Source organism: Acomys russatus, chromosome 17 (genome assembly GCF_903995435.1).
Source record: "Acomys russatus chromosome 17, mAcoRus1.1, whole genome shotgun sequence".
NCBI classification, from domain to species: domain Eukaryota; kingdom Metazoa; phylum Chordata; class Mammalia; order Rodentia; family Muridae; genus Acomys; species Acomys russatus.
This window is the reverse complement of record NC_067153.1, coordinates 46,598,834-46,623,074: the sequence shown is the minus strand read 5'-3', so window position 1 is coordinate 46,623,074 and position 24,241 is coordinate 46,598,834. Positions and strand designations below refer to the sequence as shown.

The following is a 24,241-nucleotide window of genomic DNA, read 5'->3' as shown; positions in this document are numbered from 1 at the left end:
GCTCATATCTACACAAGCCATCCTCCTGCATCAGCTTCCCTGAGTATGGGGACTATGGGGGACGCACCACCACACCTGTATTCAGTGAGATTTAAATGTATTATTTTAAGCAATTCAATATATTAAAAAAAAAAAAAAACCTCAATCCAACTTGAAATCAATATAAGGGATAAAAATATACTTCCTAAATCTGCTGTATAAAAAAACTACCACTGAGTTCGACCTCAGCCCAAGTCCTGAATTCTATTTCTCTGGGACTGGTTCAGTCTCCAGTTCAGTTAGTCTGGCCAAGGGCAGAGGGTCTGGTATGGGAAAGCCCGTGATGTCAGGGGGCTGGACACCCACTCTGAGACACCAGCTCAGTCAAGCCTTCTTGCTCCTGAGACTCTGGCTGTGTCAACAGAGCACGTGCCCGTAAAGGAGGTGAAGGCTGTCACTGTGGCTATCCCGGAGGCTGGGGCTTCTGCGTGGAGGTGGCATTAGACACCAATATCACCTGTACAGACTCAAAGGCCCCACTGGATACAGGCTGAGAGACAGGTGTTGAGGGCCTGAGGCTTCAGGCCCTCCTAAGTCCACAGCTGGAGAGAGGTTTTCCACAATCATACCTGTTCCACAAGGAAAAAGGACATCCCCCTGTTGCAGCTCTGAGGGACTGAGGAGCCAAGTCCTTAGTGGGTGCTTTCTGGGATACAGATGGGATCTTCCTGAGCCCAGGAACAGACACACCTGTGGGAGTAGGTGGTGTTGGGCCAGCTCCTAAAAGCTAAGTCTCCAGTTGTCACCGGCAGCTGAGGGGGCGGGCTGCCCAGGTGAGTCACTGCTGCTCAGTTCCTGATGCAAGGACACAGCCCCAGATTCTGGAGCCACTAAGACCCATAAACACCCACACTGTGCAAATAAGGCTGGGTTGACCTGTCCTGAATGGCTCACAAGTATGCTGACCTTGGGCCAAGTGAGAGGTGTGAGTACCTAGGGAGGCAGTGGGCTGACCTTGGGCCAGGTGAGAGGTGAGAGTACCCAGGGAAGTAGACCCTCTGTCCCCTCCTCTGAACATGGTCATTTCACACCCATGCACACAGCCTGACTTCCTGCAGGTGCACAACTTACCCTGCTGGTGACCTGTTCATGTTATCAGGACAATGGAGTTGAGCTTGTTGAAAGCAGGGCCACCTGTGCTGGGCTCTTCCAACATCTGGACTGTATGAACTTGCTTGCCCTCAGCATCTGTCAATGGAGGAGGCAGCCTGTTACTCCCACTGGAGAGGAAACTGAAGCAGGAACCAGTTGACAGATGTCCCCAGGTCACCACCTAGAAGTGTTGGAATGCACTCATACAACTTTGTCATGGACACGGAGCTGAGGGTACCCGGCCTCACAGAGTATAGAACATGCCAGGGCCAGTGGGTCGTCCTCCTGTCTGCAAAGTTAGGCCTGTGGAGTCTCAGGGACCTCAGGTTTAAAGAAGCAATGCTATTGTAAGGGGCTTGGGAGGAAAGGAATTCCCCAGTATCACAGGAGTCTCCCATAGTTTAACATCCTGAATACCCTGTATATAGAAACCAGTGAGTTAAGCTGGAAATGGTGGCACACATCTGTAATCAGCACTGAGAAGGCTGAGGCAGGAGGATTACTAAGAGTTCAAGGCCAGCCAGGGCTCCACAGTGAGACCAAAAACCAAACCAAACCAAACCAACCAAACCAAACCAAAACAAAACAATCCTCCCCCAAAACACTCCCCCCAAGACCCCCAGACCCACTGAGAGTCAGCATATCACAACTGTACAGTACTCTGGTGTTCCTACCATCCCATCTGGCTTGGACATGGCTCCTCCCCAGCCGCCACTATCTGACAGTCTGTCGATACCAACCTGTTTGCTGATCCATTCCCTTCAGGAATAGATCTTATTCTTTGTTCTACCCCTGTGCTTCTGTTTGGAAGGCCTTTTGGCTGGCTGTCAGTGCTGCATGTATGTATGTATGTATGTATGTATGTATGTATGTATGTATGTATGTATGTAGAAGGGCCCAGAACCACTGAAGGGTGACCATCCATCCGCCTTTGAAGAGGGCTGGGTTTTCAGGTTCTCCCCTCTGCAGTCTGGCAATGGTAGGAGGGGGTGGGGAGGGGGGAGGAGAGAGGTTTGTGAAACTGGAACCAGAGCCATCTTGCTGAAAGCAGGAATGGGATGACCCAGAGTTAGTTGGAGTTGGCTGCAGCTGCTAGGTGAAAGGTGAGCTGGAGGAAGGAGTTGGGGAGATGCCTGTGTAAGTGTGTCAAGGGCTGGTGGCAGGGACTACTTCCGCCCTGGCCTGAGGGAGTCAAGGGAGATTAGTGTCGCTAGCAGTGAGATCAGGTTTCACGTGGGGGCATTGAGAGGAGACAGACAGATGGTGGGGATTATGAGCATTCATAAGATGGGTAGCATATTCCCTGGGTAAGGTGCCCTTTTTTTTTTTCTTCCACATTTTTGTTGTTTTAATGGAAAATCCCAAACGTTCTATTTTACCATTAAAGACTCAGGAGCCAGATATTGAGATGAAAAACCTGCTAGCTCAGAGAGGCAGAGAAAGCACCCAGCTGAACTTCCTATTCGGCTCACGTCCCGATGGAGAAGGCCCAAAAGGCTCACTAGCTCAGCTGACAGCCCAGGAGGAACAGGCCAAAGGCTTGATAGCTCAAGGCCTGAAAAGCCAAAGGTCAAGGAGCCGAGGAACTCAAAAGCTAAAGAGCTAAAGCTAAAATCCCAAGAGTAAAGCCCAACTACTAAAAGTGCCAAAGACTCCTTCTACTTCTCCATGCTGTCCTCAATACCCCTCAATTCAAAGCCCCTTCTCTCTTTAATCCCTGTCAGCTGGTCTCTTGCTCTGCCTCTTGACCTAGGGTTAACTTTATTAAATCCTGTGTTCAGATAGCTCTTGGATTAAAAGGTGTGTGTGAGGCTGCCTGTAATCACCTGTTTATAATAAACAGAAAGGTGTTGGATTAAAGGCGAGTTAGGGCTCAACCACAAGAAACAGGGATTGACAGTGCAATCTCAGGGATCACAATGGGATCAAATATCCTGCAACACATTGTGGTGGACTTAGAGTGTCTTTCTGGAGTCTTGATCCCTACAGTCCTCCATAAAAAGCCCCATGAGGAGTACACAATCACACGCAGATGTTTTAGAATGTAGTCAACGTTCCCTCACTAGTGCATAGCTGTGAGAGAATACCTGTGCCTCAGTTTCTTTTCTTCCTTTTTTTTTTTTTTTTTTTTTTTTTTGTAATTATTTTACATGCCTGGATGTCTTTTCTGTATGTTTGTCTGTGCAACATGGACATGCCTAGTCAGTACCCTTGGAGGCCAGAAGAGGGTATCGGATCCCCTGGAACTGTGTTTTATGAACTTCATGTGGCTGCTGGGGACCAAACCTAGGTTCTTTGCAAGAACAGCCAGTCTCTGGACCCCTGAGCCATCTCTCCACCCTCCACCCCATGCCTCATCTACTGTGAGCCAGGCTCTGTGCTGGACCCTGGACACTCAGGGGAGCCACAAGGCCCTGGGACAATGTCTATACTACAGAGGTCTCCACTGTAGGCAGAGGAAGTGTTTTACACATGGGTGTTTTGCTTGCTTGCCTTGAGTATAATTTCCTTACCCATCTTTCCCAGTGTTGGCCACCCAGGAGTTTCTTCATTGATGAGTGGAGGATGACTGTTGACACATGGCACCCCAGGGACAGTGAGTGTAGAAAGCTATAGTTCAGCTCCCTAGCCCACATGTAGGGAGTCTGGGGCCCAGTGTTTTGTTTTGTTTTGTTTTTCGAGACAGGGTCTCTATGTGTAGCCTTGGCTGTCCTGGACTCACTTTGTAGACCAGGCTGGCCTCGAACTCACAGCGATCTGCCTGCTTCTGCCTCCTGAGTGCTGGGATTAAAGGCATGTGCTACCACACCTGGCTCCCAGTGATAGCTTTTGAGACTTTTGTGCCACGAGGTCCTAGGTCTTAGGCAGAGTACCTTTGGGAAACCCTGCCACTCTGGAGCCAGATACAGAAATTAGGGGAGAGAATGCAGGAACTGAGGGGCAGTATAAAGAGGTCTGCCCACTGCCAAGGTCACGTTGTCTTTTTCCTCCTTGCCTGGGACCAGCTTAATGGCTTAGCGACACTATCAGACATTAATGTCAGTCTCTCCTAGACACGGGGATCTCCAAGCAGATGCCCTCCCCACCACTCTCTCAGCTCTTCCCACCATGGACAAGACTGCCTGGTTAGCTGGGTCCATTGAGGTCACTTTCTATAGCGTTCTCCCCCTGGCTGGCTTGCTGGCTTCCCTCAGACACAGTCCTCTCTGTTTATGGACCCTGCCATAGTATCTCTTGCCTTTTCTACCCCCAGATCTCCCCAGGACAGATCTGGGAGCACTTTGCAGAGCTCTTTGAAACAAATATGGGAACGGTCAGCGTCTGCCCTTTTTGTTTTGTTTTGTTTTTATTATTTTTTATTTTTTAGACAGGCAGCATTGGCTGTCCTGGACTTGCTTTGTAAACCAGGCTGGCCCTGAACTCACAGAAATCTGCCCGCCTCTGCCTCCCAAGTACTGGGATTGCAGGTGTGTGTCACCATGCCCAGCCAGCTTCTGCTCTTACCACGGGAAATTTTGAGGAGCCCCAGTGTTGGGTGTCATCTGTTATTGGGGGAAATTGGGATAATTTCTTGGGGTTCTCAAGCTCATTAAGAGAATTGTTTTTGTTTTGTTTTAAAGATTTATTTCATGATGTATACAGTGTTCTGTCTGCATATGTGCCTAACTGCCAGAACAGGGCACCAGATCTTATTACAGATGGTTGTGAATCACCATGTGGTTGCTGGAAATTGAACTCAGGACCTTTGGAAGAGCAGACAGTGCTCTTAACCACTGAGCCATCTCTCCAGCCCAGTTTTTGTTTTTTGAGACAGGGTTTTTGTTTGTTTATTTGGTTGGTTGGTTGGTTGGTTGGTTTTGGTTTTTGAGACAGGGTTTCTCTGTGTAGCCTTGGCTGTCCTAGACTCACTTTGTAGACCAGGCTGGCCTCAAACTCATAGCGATCTGAAGGTGTGCGCCACCACACCCAGCTGTCATCAAGAGAATTTAAGAATGCCCAAGAGGAGTCTTGAGGAGAGTTTTGCTAACATTTAAAAGTAAAGACTCAGGGCAGGCAAACTGTAAATCTCGGTGGCTCCCTGGAGGGAGAAGACAAAGAGAAAAGCCCTGTGCTTGGGACTAAGGCACAGAGGTGTGGCAAATAGCCACAAGGCAAAAGGGAAATGGCTTCGGGGAAAGAGCGAAAAAAGCCCAAAGTACCAGATGTAGTATTCGTACGCCCTCTGTCTGGATCCAAAAGAGACAGAAAGAAGAGAAGGCTGTAACCAAGTCCCACAGAAGCTCATGGCGGCTCCCCAGCAAGTGCACAAAAACAAGGATTCTGGAAAGGAAAATACATTATCTCATTAAAAGAGCATTTATTCCTCCATTTTCTCCAGTGTTGGGTGAATCTGCCTCCAGCACGAGGGGAATCCCTCAGCCTGGTAACTGACTGGCCCAGATGGATGAGCTCATGTTTTGGGTAGCTTAGACGGTTAGGGCTCCATCCAGGCCAGAGGGAGATTCTACTCTCTTGACCAGGAGGAAACAACTGTCTCTTGCTGGGCCTCCAATGCCACTTTAACACTCACAAATCCTGAAGCCTGTCTCCCAGGAACAAGACATACTTCTTTGTTTTAAGACAGACCTTGCTGCACGTCAGGGACTCAGTATGACCTTGAACTCCTGGCAATCCTCCTGCTTCAGTCTCCCAGGTGCCAGGATTCTAGGAGTGCTCCACCATGCCCGCCCGAGAGGAGCTCCTTCTAAAACTACGTCACAGCACTCAGAACCCACAGATCGACCCTCGGCACAGCTCGGTGGGTGGCGTGATCTCAGTCCCGATGATAATGATGTACATTGTCTGACTGTCCCAGTGGTGTCCTTTCTAGTGCCTCCTCCACGCCCCCATAAGATGCACAGCAAAGATGTCATCGATAAGATTTGGTCAGCTAGGAGATGTAACCACGTTTCTATTTAGGATGCTTTTCATCTATGAGGGTCCACTGGAGGCGTCACCAGACCTGCGTGGAGGGTCATCTGGGCTGTGTTCAGCTGAAACCTCTCCTAGCTTCCAGGTCTTCTACATCATAACCCCCTCCCAGTCCCTTTATTCTGGGGATTGAGCCCAGGACCTAGGGCATACTAGTCAACCGTTCCACCACTGAGCTACATCTCCAGCTCTTATTTTATTTTTTATTTTGAGACAGGGTATCTGTCACTAAGTTACAAAGGCTGATCTTGTCCTTGCTCTGTAGCCCAACCAGGCCTTGAACCCACAATCCTCCTGTCTCAGGCTCCAGAGCATTCATTGCTACAATGGGGGTTCCTCCACCCCCAATCCACCCGTGCACATTTGCAACTGCTTCCTCCTTTTGGGGTGAGTGTGTGTTCCCCCAGACTCTTCTGCATCACCCCACTGAGCCTTGCTTTTCAGCTCTCCTGGGTTCCCCGTCTCTGATGCTCCATTTTTAACATGGGGCCGGTCATGTTACCTCACAGGGCTGTGGTGGAGTTGAAATGTTATTACCAAGAAGGCCTCAGCATCGAGCCAGTGAAAAGTATATGAGTAAGGAGAGAAAGATGGGGGACACAAAAGAAATGCGGGAGGGAAAGAGCCCCTCAGTCCAGAATCTGTCTGGGAGCAGCTAATGGAGCTAAATTATCACCAAAGTTTGTGCTCATCTTGGCTGAAGTCTCAAATGACATTGTTGAAAAGTACAAGGTGTGGGAGTCCCCGAAGTGGCTCAGGGTTCCATCCCTGAGACCCACAAGTGGAAAGAGAGAACCTTTCGATACAAGGGGTTATCTCAGCACTGCGCATGCACGAGAGCATAAACAGATACATGAAAAAAATTTTGTAAAGCGCCACCCTCCCTTGTTTTGTGTGAACACTTGTCCACTTCTTCCATGACCGTCTCAACATGTAATAAACTCACTAATTTTGCGTTATTCTATCTGGCTCTGAAATTCTGTTTTGGGGTGAAATCAGGATCTGGGTTTCTCTGAGTGGGGGCCCTAAACAGGAAGGAACTTCTTCAGGCTGCTGGCTGCCACCACCACCAGATACAGTGCACAGTTGCAAAAGTGTGTCCTTAACCCTTACCCTCCAGCCTCACCTGATCCACAGACTCTCACAGGCAAGGAAACAAGCCTCCAGGTGCCCCTTGCCCTGCAGAGGAGTTATGGGAGGCCCGAAGGCACGCTGTCCCCTCCTGGCTGCTTTAGTGGGGACGATGGGGAGAGACCCCCCCACAGAATCCTAGCAAGCACAGCTTTGCTGAGCACCATCTACCTGCTGTCAGCCCCCAGATAGTAAGGTCTCTTCTCACATTCTCTTGTCCTGGACTCCTTAGAGTCACGGTATTACTTTTACATCTCAGAGTGATGTTTACATTTAAGTGTGAGTGCGTGTGGGTGTGGGTGTGGGTGCATGTGGCATGGTGTACGTGTGGAGGTCAGAGGGCAACCTACAGGAGTCAATACTCTGCTTCTGCCTCGGGGATCCTGGGGGTAGAACACAGTGGTCAGGATGAGGCACCTGGGTGGGATGCCGGGTCTGTTGGGGAAATGTTCACACCCGGGCAGCCCGCGGTGTGTTGCGCTCTGTCCTTATTGGCTACTTGTAAGGTCCTCTGCTGTGTAGTGTGGGTCCCACTGGGTTCGCCTCACCCCATTTTTTTTACTGGGGTCCTCTTTGCTCACCGTCCCACACACTGCTGCCGCCTTCCTCTTCTTGGCATCCTGGGGTTACACTTCACTTCCCCTGCCCCTCATGACATGCCTGGCTGGACTTACACATGATGGCTTGGCTGTGTAGGTGCCTTACTTCATCACTTCCCACATGCTCCTGGGAGCCTGGTACCTGCTAGGTGACTTCGTGGAGACTGCAATGAGAGGAGTTCACATATCTGGAGGCACCTGTTCTGTGGCAACCTTTTCCCTGCTGAGCCCAGATGCCAGGCCTTCGGCCTCCCACATGCCTTGCTGGCCCCTGACCCCTGGCCTCACAGGTTAGGCCATGCAGGTAAGGAAGCTCGGCCTTTCCTGCTTGTACCTCTTTCGAAATTCAGACACCCCGAGGTTAGGCGACTGCAATCTGGAACAGGATGTGCATGCGGACCAGGCCTGGGTGCTTGCAGCTTGTTATGATTCTGAACGCAACCCTGTATACTTGGGAGTGGATGACTGTGCCAACCCCTCAACTTGTTAGGGACATAACTGACGCAGCTTAGGGCGGGGCCACCCTGCTGTGCCACCTGGAGCTCCATCCCCATCCAGGCTTGGTCCCAGCCCGCTGGAGCCCGGGCGCCACAGTCCTTCTTGCTCTAGCGCCGCATCCAGGTTGAGGTGTCTGCAGCCCCGCGTCGCAATTATGGACTTCCTGGAGGCAGAGGGAGGCTGGAGCCTGTCCTTCTCAGGCGCCGGCTACTTGGGCCTCTATCACGTGGGCGCCACCCAGTGTCTGCGCGAGCGAGCGCCGCGCCTCCTTCAGGGCGCCAGCCGCTTCTATGGCTCCTCCTCGGGCGCGCTCAACGCTATGAGCATAGTCTGCGGCAAGTCGGCAGGTGCTTGGGGAAGTCTCGCAGGGAGCTGAGCCTGGCAATGTGCCCCCAGGGCTTTATATGCAGCTTTGAATCTGAGGGCCATGGTCGCTTCAATCTCCAAAGATGAGATTATGGCTTTAGATTTGGGATATTACCCCTAAGGTCCCTTGGGAGTACTGTCTACCAGGACTGGGCAGAGATCTTAAGAACTCACCCCCAGGCATCCCTAAGGGAGGTGGGCCTTTGGAGGGTGTGGGTGGCCCTCAGTGGTCCCAGGTCATTGAGGCCTTAGTCACACCAACCCTGCAGACTACTGCTGCTCTCATCTCTTGGGCCTGGCAAAGCACGTGGAGAGGCTGAGCCTGGGCATCTTCCATCCGGCCTATGCACCCATTGAGCACATCAGAAAACAGCTGCAGGACACCCTACCTGACAATTGCCACATCCTGGCTTCTCAGAAGCTGGGCATTTCCTTGACCCGATGGCCGGATGGCCAGAACTACATAGTCACTGATTTTGCCACCCGGGATGAACTCATCCAGGTAAGCTGGTGCTGGGCACAGACCTGCAGCTGGAGGCATATAGTCCACCAAATGATAGAGTGAGCTTAGGGGTTTCTGTGGGTGACTGCCTGTGTGTGTGTGTGTGTGTGTGTGTGTGTGTGTGTGTGTGTGTGTGTGTTGGGGTGGTGGTGTAGCAGGAGCTAGACTGCAGCTGAGGCTGGCCTGAGTCCAAGGCTCTCTAGAGGAAGCAATGAAGAGGAACCCAAGGTGCTCCTGAGGGGCAGTCAGATTCCATAGTCAGGGCCTCTAGGACTGCTCTTGCCCGGCTCTGCCCCACCCACCCACATCTTCCAAGTGCTTTCTGATTGCCAGAGCAAAACATGTACCGAGCATCCATTATGTGTGGGCACTGTTGTATGCTATGTTTTTTTTGTTTGTTTGTTTGTTGGTTGGTTGGTTGGTTTTGGCCAGGGATTGGCACAGATGAAAAACTTTGCCTTCTCAGGGCTTGTACCTAATGAGCATAGCTCCTGGGAGGGGGTTAGGAAAGGGCCTATGTGAAACTCATTCAGGAGACCAAGGCAGGGAAGGAATGAAGCCTGCTCCGACCAGGCAGATGCTGGCTTGGGGCATAAGGTAAGAGGGGCAGGGCTGTGGCGGAAAGCTCTGAAGGGATATGGGTCGCCATACTAGAAGGTCTCAGCCCAGTGTGAAGAAGACTCCTGGTGTCCCTCAGTGAAGCTCTGCCCAGGTCTTTGCCTGTGCCCACACCCATGCTGAAGACCATATATGGTACCCTGTACCCGACACTGGGACAGGCTGAGTCAGCAGCCGCTGGAACTCAGGTGCTCGGTTGTCAGTGTGTACCTGAGGGGGCTGGTGCCCAGGGAGGGACTTCAGAGCCTGTCCCCATGTGCTCACCTGGACAGCACATACAAGGCGCTCAGTGAATCTCAGCTGTCATCAATTGCGCCTGACTGTGGGAAGGAGGGGCTCATTCACATTTCAAACAGTGGGAACAGTGCCCTTCGAGGTTGTCAGGTAAGGGTCTGCGTTCCTTTAGGTCTGCAGTGCTTGTCCAGCCCTTTCCCCAGCATAGTTGACCATGCTAGAACTATCCTTGCCTGTCACATTCTGCATGTATCTGTGTGCGCTGCTGGCATTTAGCAGGCGAGACCAGGGGTGACACTTAGGCATCTTGAAACACAGGACAGTGTGCCCAGCCCTTTACAGCTGGAGGAGGCTAGTGTCCATCTGTCACAGGATCAGTCTATAATCGAAGACTCTTTTTTTCTCCCCAGCAGGACTTGTCAGAGCTTTTACTAGGAGATGGTGTCTCTTGTGTGTGTGTGGGGGGGGGGGCCTGGCATTTCTTCTCAGAGGAGCATCCGTTTGGGTCACCTCTTGGGGAGACACATAGATTTTTGGTGGCACCTTCCTTCCAGGCCCAGGGTGTATGTGTGTGGGTGGGGGGAGTTGGCACTGGCACCTTGGTTTATATCTTAGGGGACATCTCAGGCAGTTTCCAGGCAGCTAGAGTGCTCTCCCCTTTCCATCCCCCCTCTCCCACCCCCCCACCCCCCCGCAGAGAGAGGAAGGTGGCATCCAGAAGGCTTGTGTTCACCTGCTCTTCATTTGAGTACAAGGGAAGGTGTGGAGCGCTGAGCTAGGGCAACGGTCTTGTCTTCCAGGCTCTGATCTGCACCTTGTACTTCCCGTTGTACTGTGGGACGATCCCCCCAGCGTTCAGAGGGGAGGTGAGTTTGTTCGGGAGGGCCCCTGCCTGCACCCCACTCTGGGCTCCGGGCAGCTAGGACAAGGGCTTGTCCAGATGTGGAGATAGGAGTGAGGGTGCCATCTCCCAGTGAAACACCTACTGTGTGCCAAGCCTCCCCGCCTAAAGAGGCTCAGCACCTAGGCTGGAATGTGATATGGACACCGGTCAACATGGTGAGGGTGTGGGGGAGATGGTGTGGCCCAACGCCTTCCTGCCTTCCAGCGTTACTTTGATGGGGCTTTGAGCAACAACCTGCCCTTCAACGATTCCCCCACCACTATCACCATCTCTCCTTTCAACGGGACAGTGGACATCAGTCCCAACAGCACCTCAGCCAATCTGAATGAGCTAACCGCCTTCAATGCCAGTTTCCAGATATCTACCAGGAACTTCTTTATGGGGTTAATGTCATTGTTCCCCCCCAAGCCTGAGGTAGGTCACCCTGTATGGCCTTTGTCCACCACTCCTCTCTTTAGCTACAATTACTGCCCAGACCCAAGTCACACAAGCCCTGAGCTTAGGCAGGTTCCAACTTTTCTGCCGCTTCCTGGGTGAGTGATGGAGTCTGGCTGTGTACTCAGCTGGCAGGCTCTGTGAGCAGAGGCAGCTAGTTCTATCTCTCTTTTTCAAGATTTCTTTTCATTTATTTATACGTGTGTGTGTGTGTGTGTGTGTGTGTGTGTGTGTGTGTGTGTGTGTGTGCGTGTGCGCGCATGTGAATGCAGTACCCAAAGAGGCCAGAAGAGGGCACTAGACCCCTGGAACTGGAATTAGAAGCCGCTGTGAGCTGCCCAACATGGGTGCTGGAAATTGAACAGTACTCCTTCACAGAAGCAGTCAGTGCTTTTAACTGCTGAGTCATTTCTTCAGTACCTCATTAGTCTTTGTTTTTTGAAGTTAGTCTCACTATACAGCCCTGGCTGGCCTGGAACTCACCATGCATGCCAGGCTAGCTTCAAACTCACAGAGACCTGCTTGTCTACATCTCCCGAGTGCTGGGATTAAGGGTGTATGCCGCCATGCCCTCCAGCCCCTAGGAAGTTTCACTTCTCAGAAGACACAGGCTCAGGCAGGCTAAGTCACTTACTTGGTAACACAGCCCAAGTGACAGAGCCAAGATTTACTGTTTGTCCTACATGGTCTTCATAGTGCGCTCCAGAGACTTCAGCCAGCATGCGCGCGCGCACGCACGCGCACACACACACACACACACACACACACACACACACACTCAGAGCAAGATGGCTCATCAAGTAAAAGCACCTGAAATGCAAGCCTTAGAGACTGAGTTTGAGTCCAAGAACCAATGTAAAGGTGGGAAGGGAGAGATGCCTCCACAGAGTTGTACTCTGGGCTCCACCTTATTGGGTGTCTGGGGTCCTTGAGCCCTTGCAGAGGGTCACTAGGGCAGCAGGCCGAGCTGAAGCCATGTCCATCTGCTGACATGCCTCCAGCCCATGGCTTGTTGCTTGAGAACCCCAAGCACTGCCTTCCCTCTGCTCCGCGTGTCCCAGGTGGTGGCTGACTATTGCAGACAAGGTTACCTGGATGCCCTGAAGTTCCTGGAGAGACGGGGTAGGTGACAGAGGGACTTCCAGAGGTGAGCCGGGCCAGAGAAAGCTTTCCTCTTGGCCTGAGGTGGGGAGAGTGAGCAGGGAGAGCTCCCTGGAGGTGACAGCTGAGCTGGGTTGGGACCAGCTGTAGAGTGTGTCTGATTGGGACAGGAAGACAGAGTCAAGGATGGAGGGGGAGCTGCACTCCAAGGGTTATGTTCACTTACAGGAGGGGCCTAGTCTTCAGGCCTGGAAAGCATGGCTGTCACCCTAGGATGCAAGGTTGAGAGATGAATTCTGGCTATACATTCCAGGCCCATCCTTAATCCCTGTACTCCACCCCAAGCTGCAGCACCCCACTCCGTGCCAGAACTTGAGAGCACTGAACTTAACTCTCGCAACAGCAGCCTTAGGTTCTTTTTACAGAAGGAAACTGAGGCAGAAAGGCCGAGGCTCTCATTGCTGGCAGGTGGGAGTAGGGCAGAATTTGAGAATAGTGTTATGTCATTGGGGCTCTACAGTGGGCTGGAAGGGAGGGCGGGGCCCCACTGGGGTTCATTCTGCAGCCTGGAGGTGCTCTGAGCACTGAGACATGGACGTAGTAAGACACCATGTCCCCTGGAGGCTGCCACTGCGCCAACTATCAGCTCTTCTCCCTCCCTATCCAGGACTCACCAAGGAGCCAGTGCTGTGGTCGCTGGCATCTAAGGAGCCTCCAGCCCTAGTGGAGAGGCCCAAGGGTGCTGACCATGGCCAGGATCAGAAGGCTGACCTGACTTTCAGGTGGGGCATTCCCAGTGTGCTGGTCAAAGATGTGCCGGACTTTGAGCTGCTGTCACCGGAGCTGGAGGCCGGTACTGTCCCTTCTCACAGCACTCTGCCTGAACACCTATATCTTCCAAGTCCCTACCAAGTGTGACATGTGGCTGGGTTTTTTTTTCCTGTGTCACTCACTCCTGACTGAAGTCTGGCACTATTTCACTGCTGGGGAAACTGAGGCTCTGAGAGAAGGAACTCAGCAGGTTTTCCTGTCTGCCACTGGGGTATAGAGCCCAAGGCTATGCCTGGGAAAGGCAGGTTTGTGCCCAGGCTATAGTGAGATGCCTAGAGACAAACATAGGTACATGTGGCAGGTGGCATCCCAGAGACAAATCAAATGGGGGCTGATCAATGGATGAGAATTTGGGCAGAAGGCATCATGTGTGCAAAGACTCTTGGCCTGGAGAGGCTGAGCTGGTAGGTCTCTGGGGCTTCAGCATAGTGCTTGGGTGACACAACACACAGAAACTTAGGAAGAACTGGGAAAGCAGGAGGAGAAAGATGGTATCTTGGTTACTTTTCTATTGCTATCATTAAAAACACCATGACCAAGGTAACTTATTAAAGAAAGTGTTTAATTTGGCTTCCGGTTCCCTGATGCTGCCAGAAAATAGCGAAGAGCTCACATCTCACATTGCAGGTAGGAGTCAGAGAGAACAACACTGGGCCTGCTGTGAGTCTTTTCAAATCTCAAGGCCACCCCCAAGGACACACCTCCTCCCACTAGGCCACACCTCCTCATTCTTCCTAAACAGTTCCACCAGCCAAGAAGTATTCAAATATATGAGCCTGTGGGAGCCTTCTCATTCAAACCCACAGCTGGGGAGCCCTGGGGGTGCAGTAGAGCTAGTCTGGGGAGGGCAAAGAGTTTGAAGTGATCGAGAAGCTTCAAGAGGAGACAGTGGGGGGGGGCATATGAGGGTGTGAGGAATAAGGATAGAACATTAGTTTGTATCCAGAAGGTTTTTGGTCTGCACTGAGTCCTGGGTCCAGGCTTCTGAATTTGGAATCAGTGGGGTCATGGCTACTGCCCCTGTGCACTGCAGCTAGCTCCGGTAGGAAATGGGAGAGTGATTCTAATGTTCAGACATCCTGGGTTTCCCACCTATTGCTTTGTTCCACTGGGGACCCATTTCTTGTGACTAGGGAGTAGACGGAGTTGGGTATTGTTTCCTTGGCTGCAAATCTCAGACCTTGTTGCTCAAATCTGAGCTGCAGTGTGAGCTACCAGAAGTCTGGAGTGGCCTTCTGGCTCTTGCCCTAACCAGTCACTCCCACTCTGCTTATCCTGGTGAACAAGGGGTTTGGAGCTGGCAACATGGATGCTGTGGTCACTGCTGCTCAGAGGTTATTGGCGTAAAAAAAACCTGGGGATGCTTGTTTCTCTAAGGCATCATGACAAACTTCTCCTGGGAGGAGGAGAGGAAACTAGAGCTCAGGACAGGAGCCTGGTGGGCCTCAAGTGGACAGTCCTGGCGCTGCCTCTTCTTGGAGCAGACTGAATGCTGAACCTTAGCTTCCTCCTCTGGAGCGGATTCAGTGGGTTGAGCGGGCATGTACAGGGTGACCCCTGCTGTCAGCAATGGCTTCATCAGTATGGGGGGTGCTGAGGGTGGATAATCCCTGCATCTCCTGGGACCCCAGTGCTTGGTGGTCCTGGGCTGCCTAGAGGGGACAACTTCACAGCCTGAGGGTACCAAGGATCTGTGGGCCTCTCCCTGTCTTGCAGCACTGAGGAAAGCATGCAAGCGGGACTTCTGGGCCCGTGTCCAGTGCTCGCTGCCAGGGAGGGCACTGACCTACCTGTTACTGCCCTGTACGCTGCCCTTCGAGTATGCCTACTTCCGGAGCAGGAGGTGAGGGAGCCTGGGTTGAGGGGGGCAGGCTTGTGGTCAGTCAGTGAGGGTGGCTGGGTGGCTAGAGCTGGCAGGCACCTGCCTTCCCCCATGCTACCTGCCCATGGAGCGCCTGGGTAGGCTCTGCCAAAGAGAACTGGGAAGGAGGGATGTGGTTGGCTACACAGAATCTTGGCTAGTACCTAGGCTGTTCTATAACCTTCTGCCCTCTGCTCCGTGGTGAGAGTGTCTGCGACAATGCGATGCCCTTGGCAGCTCCTTCAGCTGTGTGATGGACTCTTGGCCTCTCTGGGTCATGGCACATTTCCTAAAAGCAAGGTCCCTTCAGGTCATTCTGCTGCAGTTGAGTGCTCCCCACTGAGCACTTTACCGTGTTGGGTTAGTGGATTATGCGGCCTCATCTGCCCACTCACCTGGGTGACTGGGGATAAGGTGTCAGTCAGTAGAGGGCAAGAGCAGCAGGCTGACCCCAACCTGGCTCCTGGCCTGGTGGAGCACACAGCTCACAGCCATTGCACGTGCTTCTAGAAGAGAGCTGCACCAGCTCTGAGCTACCCCAGGTCCATACTCAGAACTATTTGTCCAGGCAAATCAGGCATTGACATCTGAGTCTTAAAGATGGGCCCCAGTCCATTAGGCAAAGGAGAAGGAAAAGGCTTCCAGACAGACAGGGTACTTTCTGCAAGGGTCTTGGGGCAGAAGGGAGTCAACTACACCCAAGGAACCCAAGAGGAAGAGCGTGTGGCTGTGGTGAAAGCTGGTGTCTGTTTGACATAGGACTAGAGAGTGGCAGGGCCAAACACACGGAGTCTGTGGTCAGACGGGCGAGCGAGCTTCATCCAGACATGGAGGTGCAGTAGGGAGAGCTGATGTTGTCTTTGAGAAAGGATCCTGCTAACCTTGTAACCCAGAGTGGTCTTGAACTCAAGACTTCCCCTGCCTGAGACTCCAGCCGTGTGCCCCAGCACCAGACCTGAGATCAGTGCTTCTACAAAGCCTCTTCTTTAGATGTTCATGATGGTGAGGCTCCAGGACTCAGCTGTACTGCCCTGAGTTAGTGATCGGGCCAGCACGGGTGTGAAGTAACCAGTGGCACAAAGCTGCAAGAGACCTTCCTCCTGACAGACTTGCCTCATGTAGAGTTGTTTACTATAACCATGAGCAGATGAAATGAGAATGAAGAGAAGGGAATACGGATGACTGACACAGAGCAGGAAAAGGGATGGATGGCGATAAGGAGGGTAAGGGACTATAGGCAGGTGGTTCTCATTTGGCAGGTGAGGAAAACTGAGGCCCCGAAAGGTTCTCTGAATCCCCAGGCTGCTTAACAGAGTAGCCTGTAAAGTAGCATCATGCCATATCCTGCCATTTCTACCCCAGGCTTCCCACAAGGATTCTGTGGATGTTGACCCTGCCCTTCCCCCAAGTCCATCCCTCCCTAAAGCTCAAAGTCGACTTCAGGACATCCCACCATCCACGTACCCTGTGGGGCCACCCCGAGATGAGCTTGCCGAGCCTAGGCACCCCTCCTTCTCTCTCCAGATGTTACCTGGAATTTAGGGACCACCTCTGATCTGGAACAATCCCAGAGCTGACACTGCCTATTCCGCAGGCTGCTGCTGTGGCTGCCTGAGGTGCCAGATGACCTGTGGTGGATGCAGGGCCTACTGAAGAGTTCAGCCCTTGAGGTCTACTCCAAGGCAAAGAGACAGCTTCTCAGGCTGGGCAGGTGAGCCAGTGGGAGGGACCAGGGGAGCACTTTGCCAGGACTTCAGCATGCTGCCCACAATCACTACCCAGCACTCTGTGCCCAGCACCCAATTCATAGGGCTCAGAACCTAGCGCCATCTAGTGCCCAGCACACATTCCGTGTCCTTCTGTCTACCCACCTGAGGAGACCAGTCTGTGTGTTCATTGCTGTTTGTTTGCCACCTAGTGTCTGGAGTCTCTTTACACTCACACTGGGCAGTCTGCTTTGGGGAGGGGTGTCTTTGTTGTATCATGGCTCTGTGGTTGGGACAGGTTTCCCCACAAGCCTTAGCAAGGTTGGCTTCACATAGCTGGGTGCTGCTCGGCTGTCTTCTGACTGCTTCCTTGCTGCAGGAGACCCAGGGTACCACCCTGTCCCCATCCTCTCAGGAAAAGCCACCCTGGAGTCCAGATGTTCTCTTGCCGGGTCCTGCTGAGGGATTGAGACTTTCCTCAGAGAGTTGGGGGTCAAGTACCCTGCTCCCTGTAAGGGTTGTCCCTTATGGCATACCCTACATTCACCAAAACACATGTTTCTGCTCTCTCTGCAGCCCATCTGTCACCAGTGCAGACTCTGGTCCCCTCAGGCTTGCTGATCGTGCGCTGGGCTAGGCCAAGCACATGTGTGACCTCCTGAACTCTGTCCACACTCTCATCCTGTGTGCTCGTGCCTGTCTCTTGCTGTGGTGACTCTGGCAGGTAGCCTGTGTCAGGTTCATCCTCCAGGGTCTCTGAGCCCAAGTCCCGGCTCAGGGAAGTTGTTGCGTTACTGACAAAAAGATCTGGCTTCTTGCCCATGCTGGGCCATGGACTTCTTGTGTGGGCAGGTGGCTTCCTGGAGTAGGGACAAAAGCCCTCTGCACCTGCTCCTGGGACCTTAGGTCCCCAGGGCTACTCTAGATGTCTCCAGGCTACTGTGTATCCAGGCCACTGCCCTCTTCCTACTCTTTCTGTAAAGGGAGAAAAGATACAAGCTAAGAAGACACATCTCAGTTCTGGATCTCCATTTTGGAGACAAAGAAGGCACAGGTATCCGGAAGATGTGTGTTCTGCTCCAGAGCACTAGGCTGGGGACTGAAGCTGGTACCCTAAGGCCCTGGTTTACGGTAGTGTCTTCTCTGCCAAGGGTCCTCCACCTCCTTTCTCTGGCCTGTACTTATCCAAAGGGTTGGCTGCTGTGACAAATGCAGCTAGAAGGTGGCTGGCAGGAGATCTGTTTTGGGGGAGGGGAAGAGTCTTGATCATAGATGCTTCTGTTGTGGATGGAGCCTAACACCACTGCAGCTTGGTTCCTTGGAAAGGTTTCTGGGTGACACATATACCAAAAATCCCCTGGCATCTCCTTGGTGGGGGGTGGTCTCTGTTCTTCCAGTTTCTGAAGAACCCCACACTGTGCCCTTAGCCAGGCTGTCGGAGGCACTCAGCCGGAGAGGAGATGGGACTATACAGAAATGGAGGCATCAATGAGAGAAGAGATTATATAATAAATAGTGGACAGAAGAAATGATGAGTCACTCATTCGTTCATTGATTACACATACATTGATCATTCATCTATCATGGATTCACAATTCACCTGTCATTTATTTATTCACCATTTATCATTCATTCATTCATTCACTCACTCACTTGGCTCTCAGATGGAATACATATGGAAAATGCTGCCATGAGCCCAGAGGATGTGAAGCCAGGCTGTCAAGAGGCCACCCAAGAAGGTTGCTCTTGAGCTGAGATCAAGAGGCCAGGAGTTTTGCAAGGCCCTGGGGGAGGGGGGGAGCAGCAGGCACAGAGGTCTGGCAAAGAGAGTGAAGGGCCTTGTCACAGCACGGCCATAGCTGTGGGAGAGAGAATGGAGGGCGTATTGAGAGCCACAAGCAGTGGTGGCAAGGCTGCATCACCAAAGAGGTTGAAGATTCTTTATTTTTCTTATATGTGCGTCTGTGTGAGTTTATGTGCGCCGCTTGTGCGTAGTTGCCCACTGAGGCCAGAAGATGGCATCCAAACCCCTGGAACTAGAATTATAAGCAGCTGTGAAGTGCCTGCTATGGCTGCTGGGAACTTGGGTCCTCTGCAGGCCTTCTCTCTAGCCCCATCACCAAGGAGTTTGGGTGAGGGCAGGGGATGAAGTAATGAATGAAGAGCTGATGCAGGGTTTGGGGGTGCAAGCCTATAATCCAGCAGTGAGAGGGTGGAGGCAGGGGAAGTATCAAGTTTCAGGGTATCCTGGAATATACAATGAACCATATCTACACCCCCCCACCCCCGGCCAAAACCTCAGGTGTGCGCCAGTGGCACGGGGACAGCCAGGGCTGAAGGGACCGGGAGAGCAGACAGTATAAGCAAGAGGTTCTCTACCCTCTGGCAGTTCCAGGGTTGAGCCATCCTCACCTACTAGCTGACTCTCATGTCTCCCATGTGGACTAGACTAGATCCCTTGTACCAGGGAGGGGCTGTCTTTCTTGGGGTTAGGTGGTTCTAGAAGGTCATTCTCTGTCTCTACTGACTTGGGGGTACTACCGTGGTCCTACTCTAAGATTTCAGAGTGAGGCCATTTCACCCTGACCAGTGGGGGCTCCAGGCCAGGGGACTTGAATCTCAGGACACTCCTGAGATCATTCACATCCCTGCCCTTTGTATCGTATCTACGCCAGAGGCTGCTCAGCATCCCCCTCCCAAGTCAGCTCCTCACCTCACAGGGCACCTGCTGGGGTGACAGAAAGGCTGGGTGTACTGCCACACACAGTGATGATGGGGATGGAATGCAAGGCTTTGTTGATACCAGGCAAGTATTCTACCAACTGGGCTGCATCTCTCTCCCTCTCTCTCTCTCTCTCTCTCTCTCTCTCTCTCTCTCTCTCTCTCTCTCTGTGTGTGTGTGTGTGTGTGTATGTGTGTGTGTGTGTGCAGGTGCAGAAGTCACAGGAAGACTTTGGGTGTCTTCTATCATTCTCCTTCTTGTTGCTTTGAGACAGAATCTCTCACTGAAGTGGGACTTCATCCTTTTGTCCAAACTGGTGAGCTACTCCACCCTTGGAATCTGTTTTTCTCAACTCTCAATGCTGGGCTTACAGGCACATGCAGCCATACCAAGCTTTTTTCTTTAATGTGGGTCTTAGGGATTCAAACTCATGACTTAATGTTTGCACAGGTGGCACTTTATCCATTAAGCCGTCTCCTCAGCCCTTTGTACCTCTTTTAAATGGATGCCATTTTGCTATGGGATGCACAGGGAAAACTGGTTCTTATAGTAAAATAGGTGTGTTTATTATCTCACACAGTCACCTCTGGTGTTCTGAGACAGTCTTGTGTAGCCCAGATTGGCCTCAAACTCACTGTGTAGTCGAAGATGACCCCAAACTCCTGATTCTCCTTTCTTTCAGCTCCCAAATGCTGGGACATGCATCTGACAGGCGTGTGACACCATGCCTATCTGGTCACCCTGATAATCACTTTTAGGTTATGCCTCTGGGTTGGTAAGTGTGTCTTTAAAGAGTTCTTATCTCTTAGAGCTCTGTATGGCAGTATTCATGAAAGAGAGAGTGCACAAATACCCCAGTGTGTACATGTGCGCACGTGTGTGCATGTAAGCTGATAAAATGTGAGTTGACAATAGACATTGTGTGGTAAGATGTGACAGGTGCATAAAAGTTATTCCATTCTCTCAACTTTTGTATGTTTGATGTTTGTCATTTCCAAGCCCAAGAAAAAGTTGTTTATTTAAATTTACATGCATTTAAATCACCTTAATTTAGATGACATTTTCCATTCAAATAACGTTTGTTCATTTAAATCTTTATTTATTCATCCATTTATCCATCCATCAATTTATCTATTATCTATCTATCTATCTATCTATCTATCTATCTATCTATCTCTTTATTTTGTGTGCATGTATGTGAATGTGCCACAGCAAATGTGTGGAGGTCAGAGGACAATCTGAGGAATATGTTTTCTCTTACCACATGGGTTCTGGAGATTAAATTCAGGCTGCAGGCTTGGTGTCAGGTGCCTGTATATATTGCCAGCCCTTTCCTTAAAGTGTTTAATAGTACAGGGAAACAGGAGAATATGCCTCAAAACAAAGCATAAGTGAAGCTGGGTTGCTGAGCGCCAGGCTGCAGTGAGGGCGGAGCGCCGAGCCTTCAGCACTGCGGACAGCGACAGGGCCCCTGTGACTGTATCTCTGAGCCCAGAGGTCCTATCTATACTGTCTTCAAACACCTCCAACTGTCACAGGCTTAGTACTCTCAGCGCTGTGCCATCACTCTAAGAGCTTGGCGTCTCTTTCTGTTTCACTTGGTTTTCTTTTCGTTTTTTTTCCCCATCACATTTGTATAGTTTTTGGCACAAAAGGCTTGCATGGGTTTTCTTAGTTTTGTCTGAAGCACTTAAAAAAATTATTACTGTAAAACAGACTTCATATGCTTGTCCAAGTGTGTGTAACTAGAACGGACTTTAGTTCAGTGGCTGGTCACGTCTAACCTGAGCCAACTAAACTCACTTCTTAGCCACACTGGTTTTTGTTCCTTTGTTGAAGATTCTTAGGAGTGTCTTTGTTGAGGGAGGATTTTCTTTAGGGTTTTACTCTGGAGGAAAAAAAAAAAAAATTAAACCCATTGAAAAGCTTATTGTGGAAGGCAATTCTCTAAAGATGCCCACACTCCACCTGGGGGCTCGTTAGAGTAATATCAAAGTAAAAGGAGGGTGAGCACAGCATTCAGGCGAATGTCGCTGAACCAGGCATCAACATCTCCTTAAGAGTGGAAGAGGAGGACAGGAGGACAGAGGAGGCATTGAGGATGGGGAGTGACCGCAGCCCAGGCATGCAGACAACTAGTAGGAAGAGCCAGTGCACACCTGTAATCCTGTCAGAGGCTAGCCAGGAGGACCTGATGTTCAAGGCCAGCCCTGGCTGTACAGCAAGACTGTCTTTAAAAGGAAGACACAATAAATTTCAGGATGGCCATGCAGTGCATAGAACACTGTATCTGGTGTGCACGGTGAAGCAGAGGCCATAGCGATGCCCATGGCTGTCTTCACTCCTGTCACCACCGACATCATGTGACTGTGGCTAAGGGTGACACACAACGCTACCTATGCTCTAAGGGCACTGGTGTCTATTCCCAGGAGATCCTCAAGTCAACACCCATTCAGGCCCCTGTCTGCAGACACTGATTCTGTTTGAATTGTGTGTGGAATTACACGGGACCAGCTGTCTTTTGAGCTGAGCTTCTTTTTTTCCACACTGAGATGGCAGCTAGCCTGGATTTGTCATGCATGCTGGTTCTTTTTTTTTTTTTTTTTTTTTTTTTTTTTTTTTTTTTTTTTCAAATTAACGCAAGCTAGAGTTAATTGGAGAGAGGGAACATCAATCGAAAAAAAAAAATACCCCCATCAGATTGGCCCAAAGACAAGTTTGTTGGGGGGGGCTTTTCTTGATTAATAATTGATGGGGCAGGGCCCAGCTCATCGTGGGTGGTGCCACACCCTGGGATCAGATGAGAAAGCACACTGAGCAAGCCACAGGGAGCGAGCCAGTAAGCAGCACCCCTCCATAGCCTCTGCTTTAGGTCCTGCACCCAGGTTTCCACTTTGAGTTCCTGCCCTGACTTCCCCCAATGATGATCTGTGACCTGTAAGCTAAAACAACCCTTTCTTTTCCTACCATGATGCTTTGGGTCAAGATATTCAACACAGTAATAAAAAGCAAATCAGGGAGCTGGAAAGATGGCTCAGTGGTTAAGAGCACTGGCTGCTCCTCCAGAGGGTCTGGGTGTGACTCCCAACACCATAACTGTCTGTAACTCCAGTTCCGGGGGATACCCCCTGTCCTCCAAGGTCGCCAGGTGCACAGACACATGTCCAGGGGGGAAATATCCATACAAGTAAGTAAAGCAAACAAACAAACAAATGCAGACTAGGACACTCATCATGTATGAGAAATAAATTCTTTTTTCCCCCTTTCCCCAAGACAGGGTTTCTCTGTGCAGCCCTGGCTATCCTGGACTCCCTTTGCAGACCAGGCTGGCCTCGAACTCACAGAGATCTGCCTGCCTCTGCCTCCTGAGTGCTGGGATTACAGGTATAAATTCTTTACCTCTCTATGGCAGGGATTATTCCCGGTGAATACACTGCCTCACAGGGGATCCTGTGACTAAAGCTAACCCCTCAGCTGCCTCCAGTATGTGCCCTCCAGTGAAACCCTGACTGGCAGGCAAGACACTTTCTTTAAAAATAAATTTTTAAATTACATTTATTGTGTGGTGAGGTATGCAAGTTCATGTGTATGTGAAGGCTAACGAACAGTTTGTGGGAGTTCCGGGCATGGAAACCAGACTGTCAAGCTTAGCAGCAAGCGCTTTACCCACCGAGCCATCTTGCCCGCCCTGGGATGACTTCTTAGTGCCATGAAATCCAGTCTACATGCCCTGTTCTAAGTCAGCAGGGTTATTCCTTGCCTCTTCCTCTCCATTCCGTACGAACCCCACCCGAAACTCCGACTCTGGGGCCCAGCCTTTGACTGCAGCTCCTTTGTATCACCCTAATTGCTCTCCAAGATGCCCTTCTGTGAGGAGACCCGGCACGTCCCATCTCCCCTCTCTGCACCCAGCAGGTGTGTGCATCTCTTGTGCCAGGCAGCAAAAAGTGCCAGTTTTCTCTGCCCCAACTCTCATGTATCCTTAGCTAACTGGCTTTAAACGCACTATGTTACTGAGGCTGGCCTTGAACTCTTGATCTCCTTGTCTCCACCTTTCAGTTGCTGGGATCACAAGTGTGTGCAAGCCCAACTATTGTCTGTTTCCCCTTTCTCCATTGCTGGGGAACTGATCCCAGGGCTCGCGCAGGGGAGGGGCTCTATTCCTAAGGGGCTTCCCAGGCCCTTGAGGTCTTGTTAGCTTCTCCCAGCTGTGGCTCCTCGAAGTAGGATTCCCACTCTCAAAGAGGATGCGGACTTGGGCAGATGAAAGGCGCCACCTGGAGGGTCCTCTCTGCTAGGACCCCCTCTACCTGAGGGGGGGGGGCGCGGTTCTCTTTGCCCGGGGATCCATTCTGGGGCTCCTCTTTTTCTGGGGTCTTCTCTGTATGGGAGTTTCCTCTCTGGAGGAGGAGGGATCCCCTCTGTATGGGGTGTCCCCTCGGCCTGGAGATTACTCTGCCTGAAAGGGCCCACTCTGAGGTTCCTATCTGTAGCGGGACCCCTCTGCCGGGGGTCTCTGTTTGGGGGTCCTTTCTCCCCGGAGGTCTTCTGTTTGGGGGTTTCCTTTGTGCCGGGGGTTCTTCCTCGGGGAGTCCTCTCCGGCACCTGATTCCAGGTTCTCTAAGCGCTGC

The 24,241-nt window shown here is 51.4% G+C and overlaps 1 protein-coding gene across 2 annotated transcripts; it reads left to right on the top strand.

Moving 5' to 3' along the window:
• The first annotated feature begins 8,453 nt into the window (after nt 1-8,453).
• Nucleotides 8,454-17,981, top strand: Pnpla5 (patatin like phospholipase domain containing 5). Of its 2 annotated transcripts, XM_051160117.1 has the most exons (9): nt 8,454-8,677; nt 8,966-9,198; nt 10,851-10,916; nt 11,159-11,368; nt 12,451-12,511; nt 13,158-13,343; nt 15,038-15,164; nt 16,777-16,893; nt 17,465-17,981. In XM_051160117.1, exons 1-9 carry the CDS (start codon nt 8,485-8,487, stop codon nt 17,523-17,525), a joined length of 1,254 nt encoding a protein of 417 aa, XP_051016074.1. In that variant the 5' UTR covers nt 8,454-8,484; the 3' UTR covers nt 17,526-17,981. The 2 variants fall into 2 exon arrangements, with proteins under 2 accessions (XP_051016074.1, XP_051016075.1); XM_051160118.1 differs by lacking the exon at nt 11,159-11,368.
• The last annotated feature ends 6,260 nt before the right edge of the window (nt 17,982-24,241 follow it).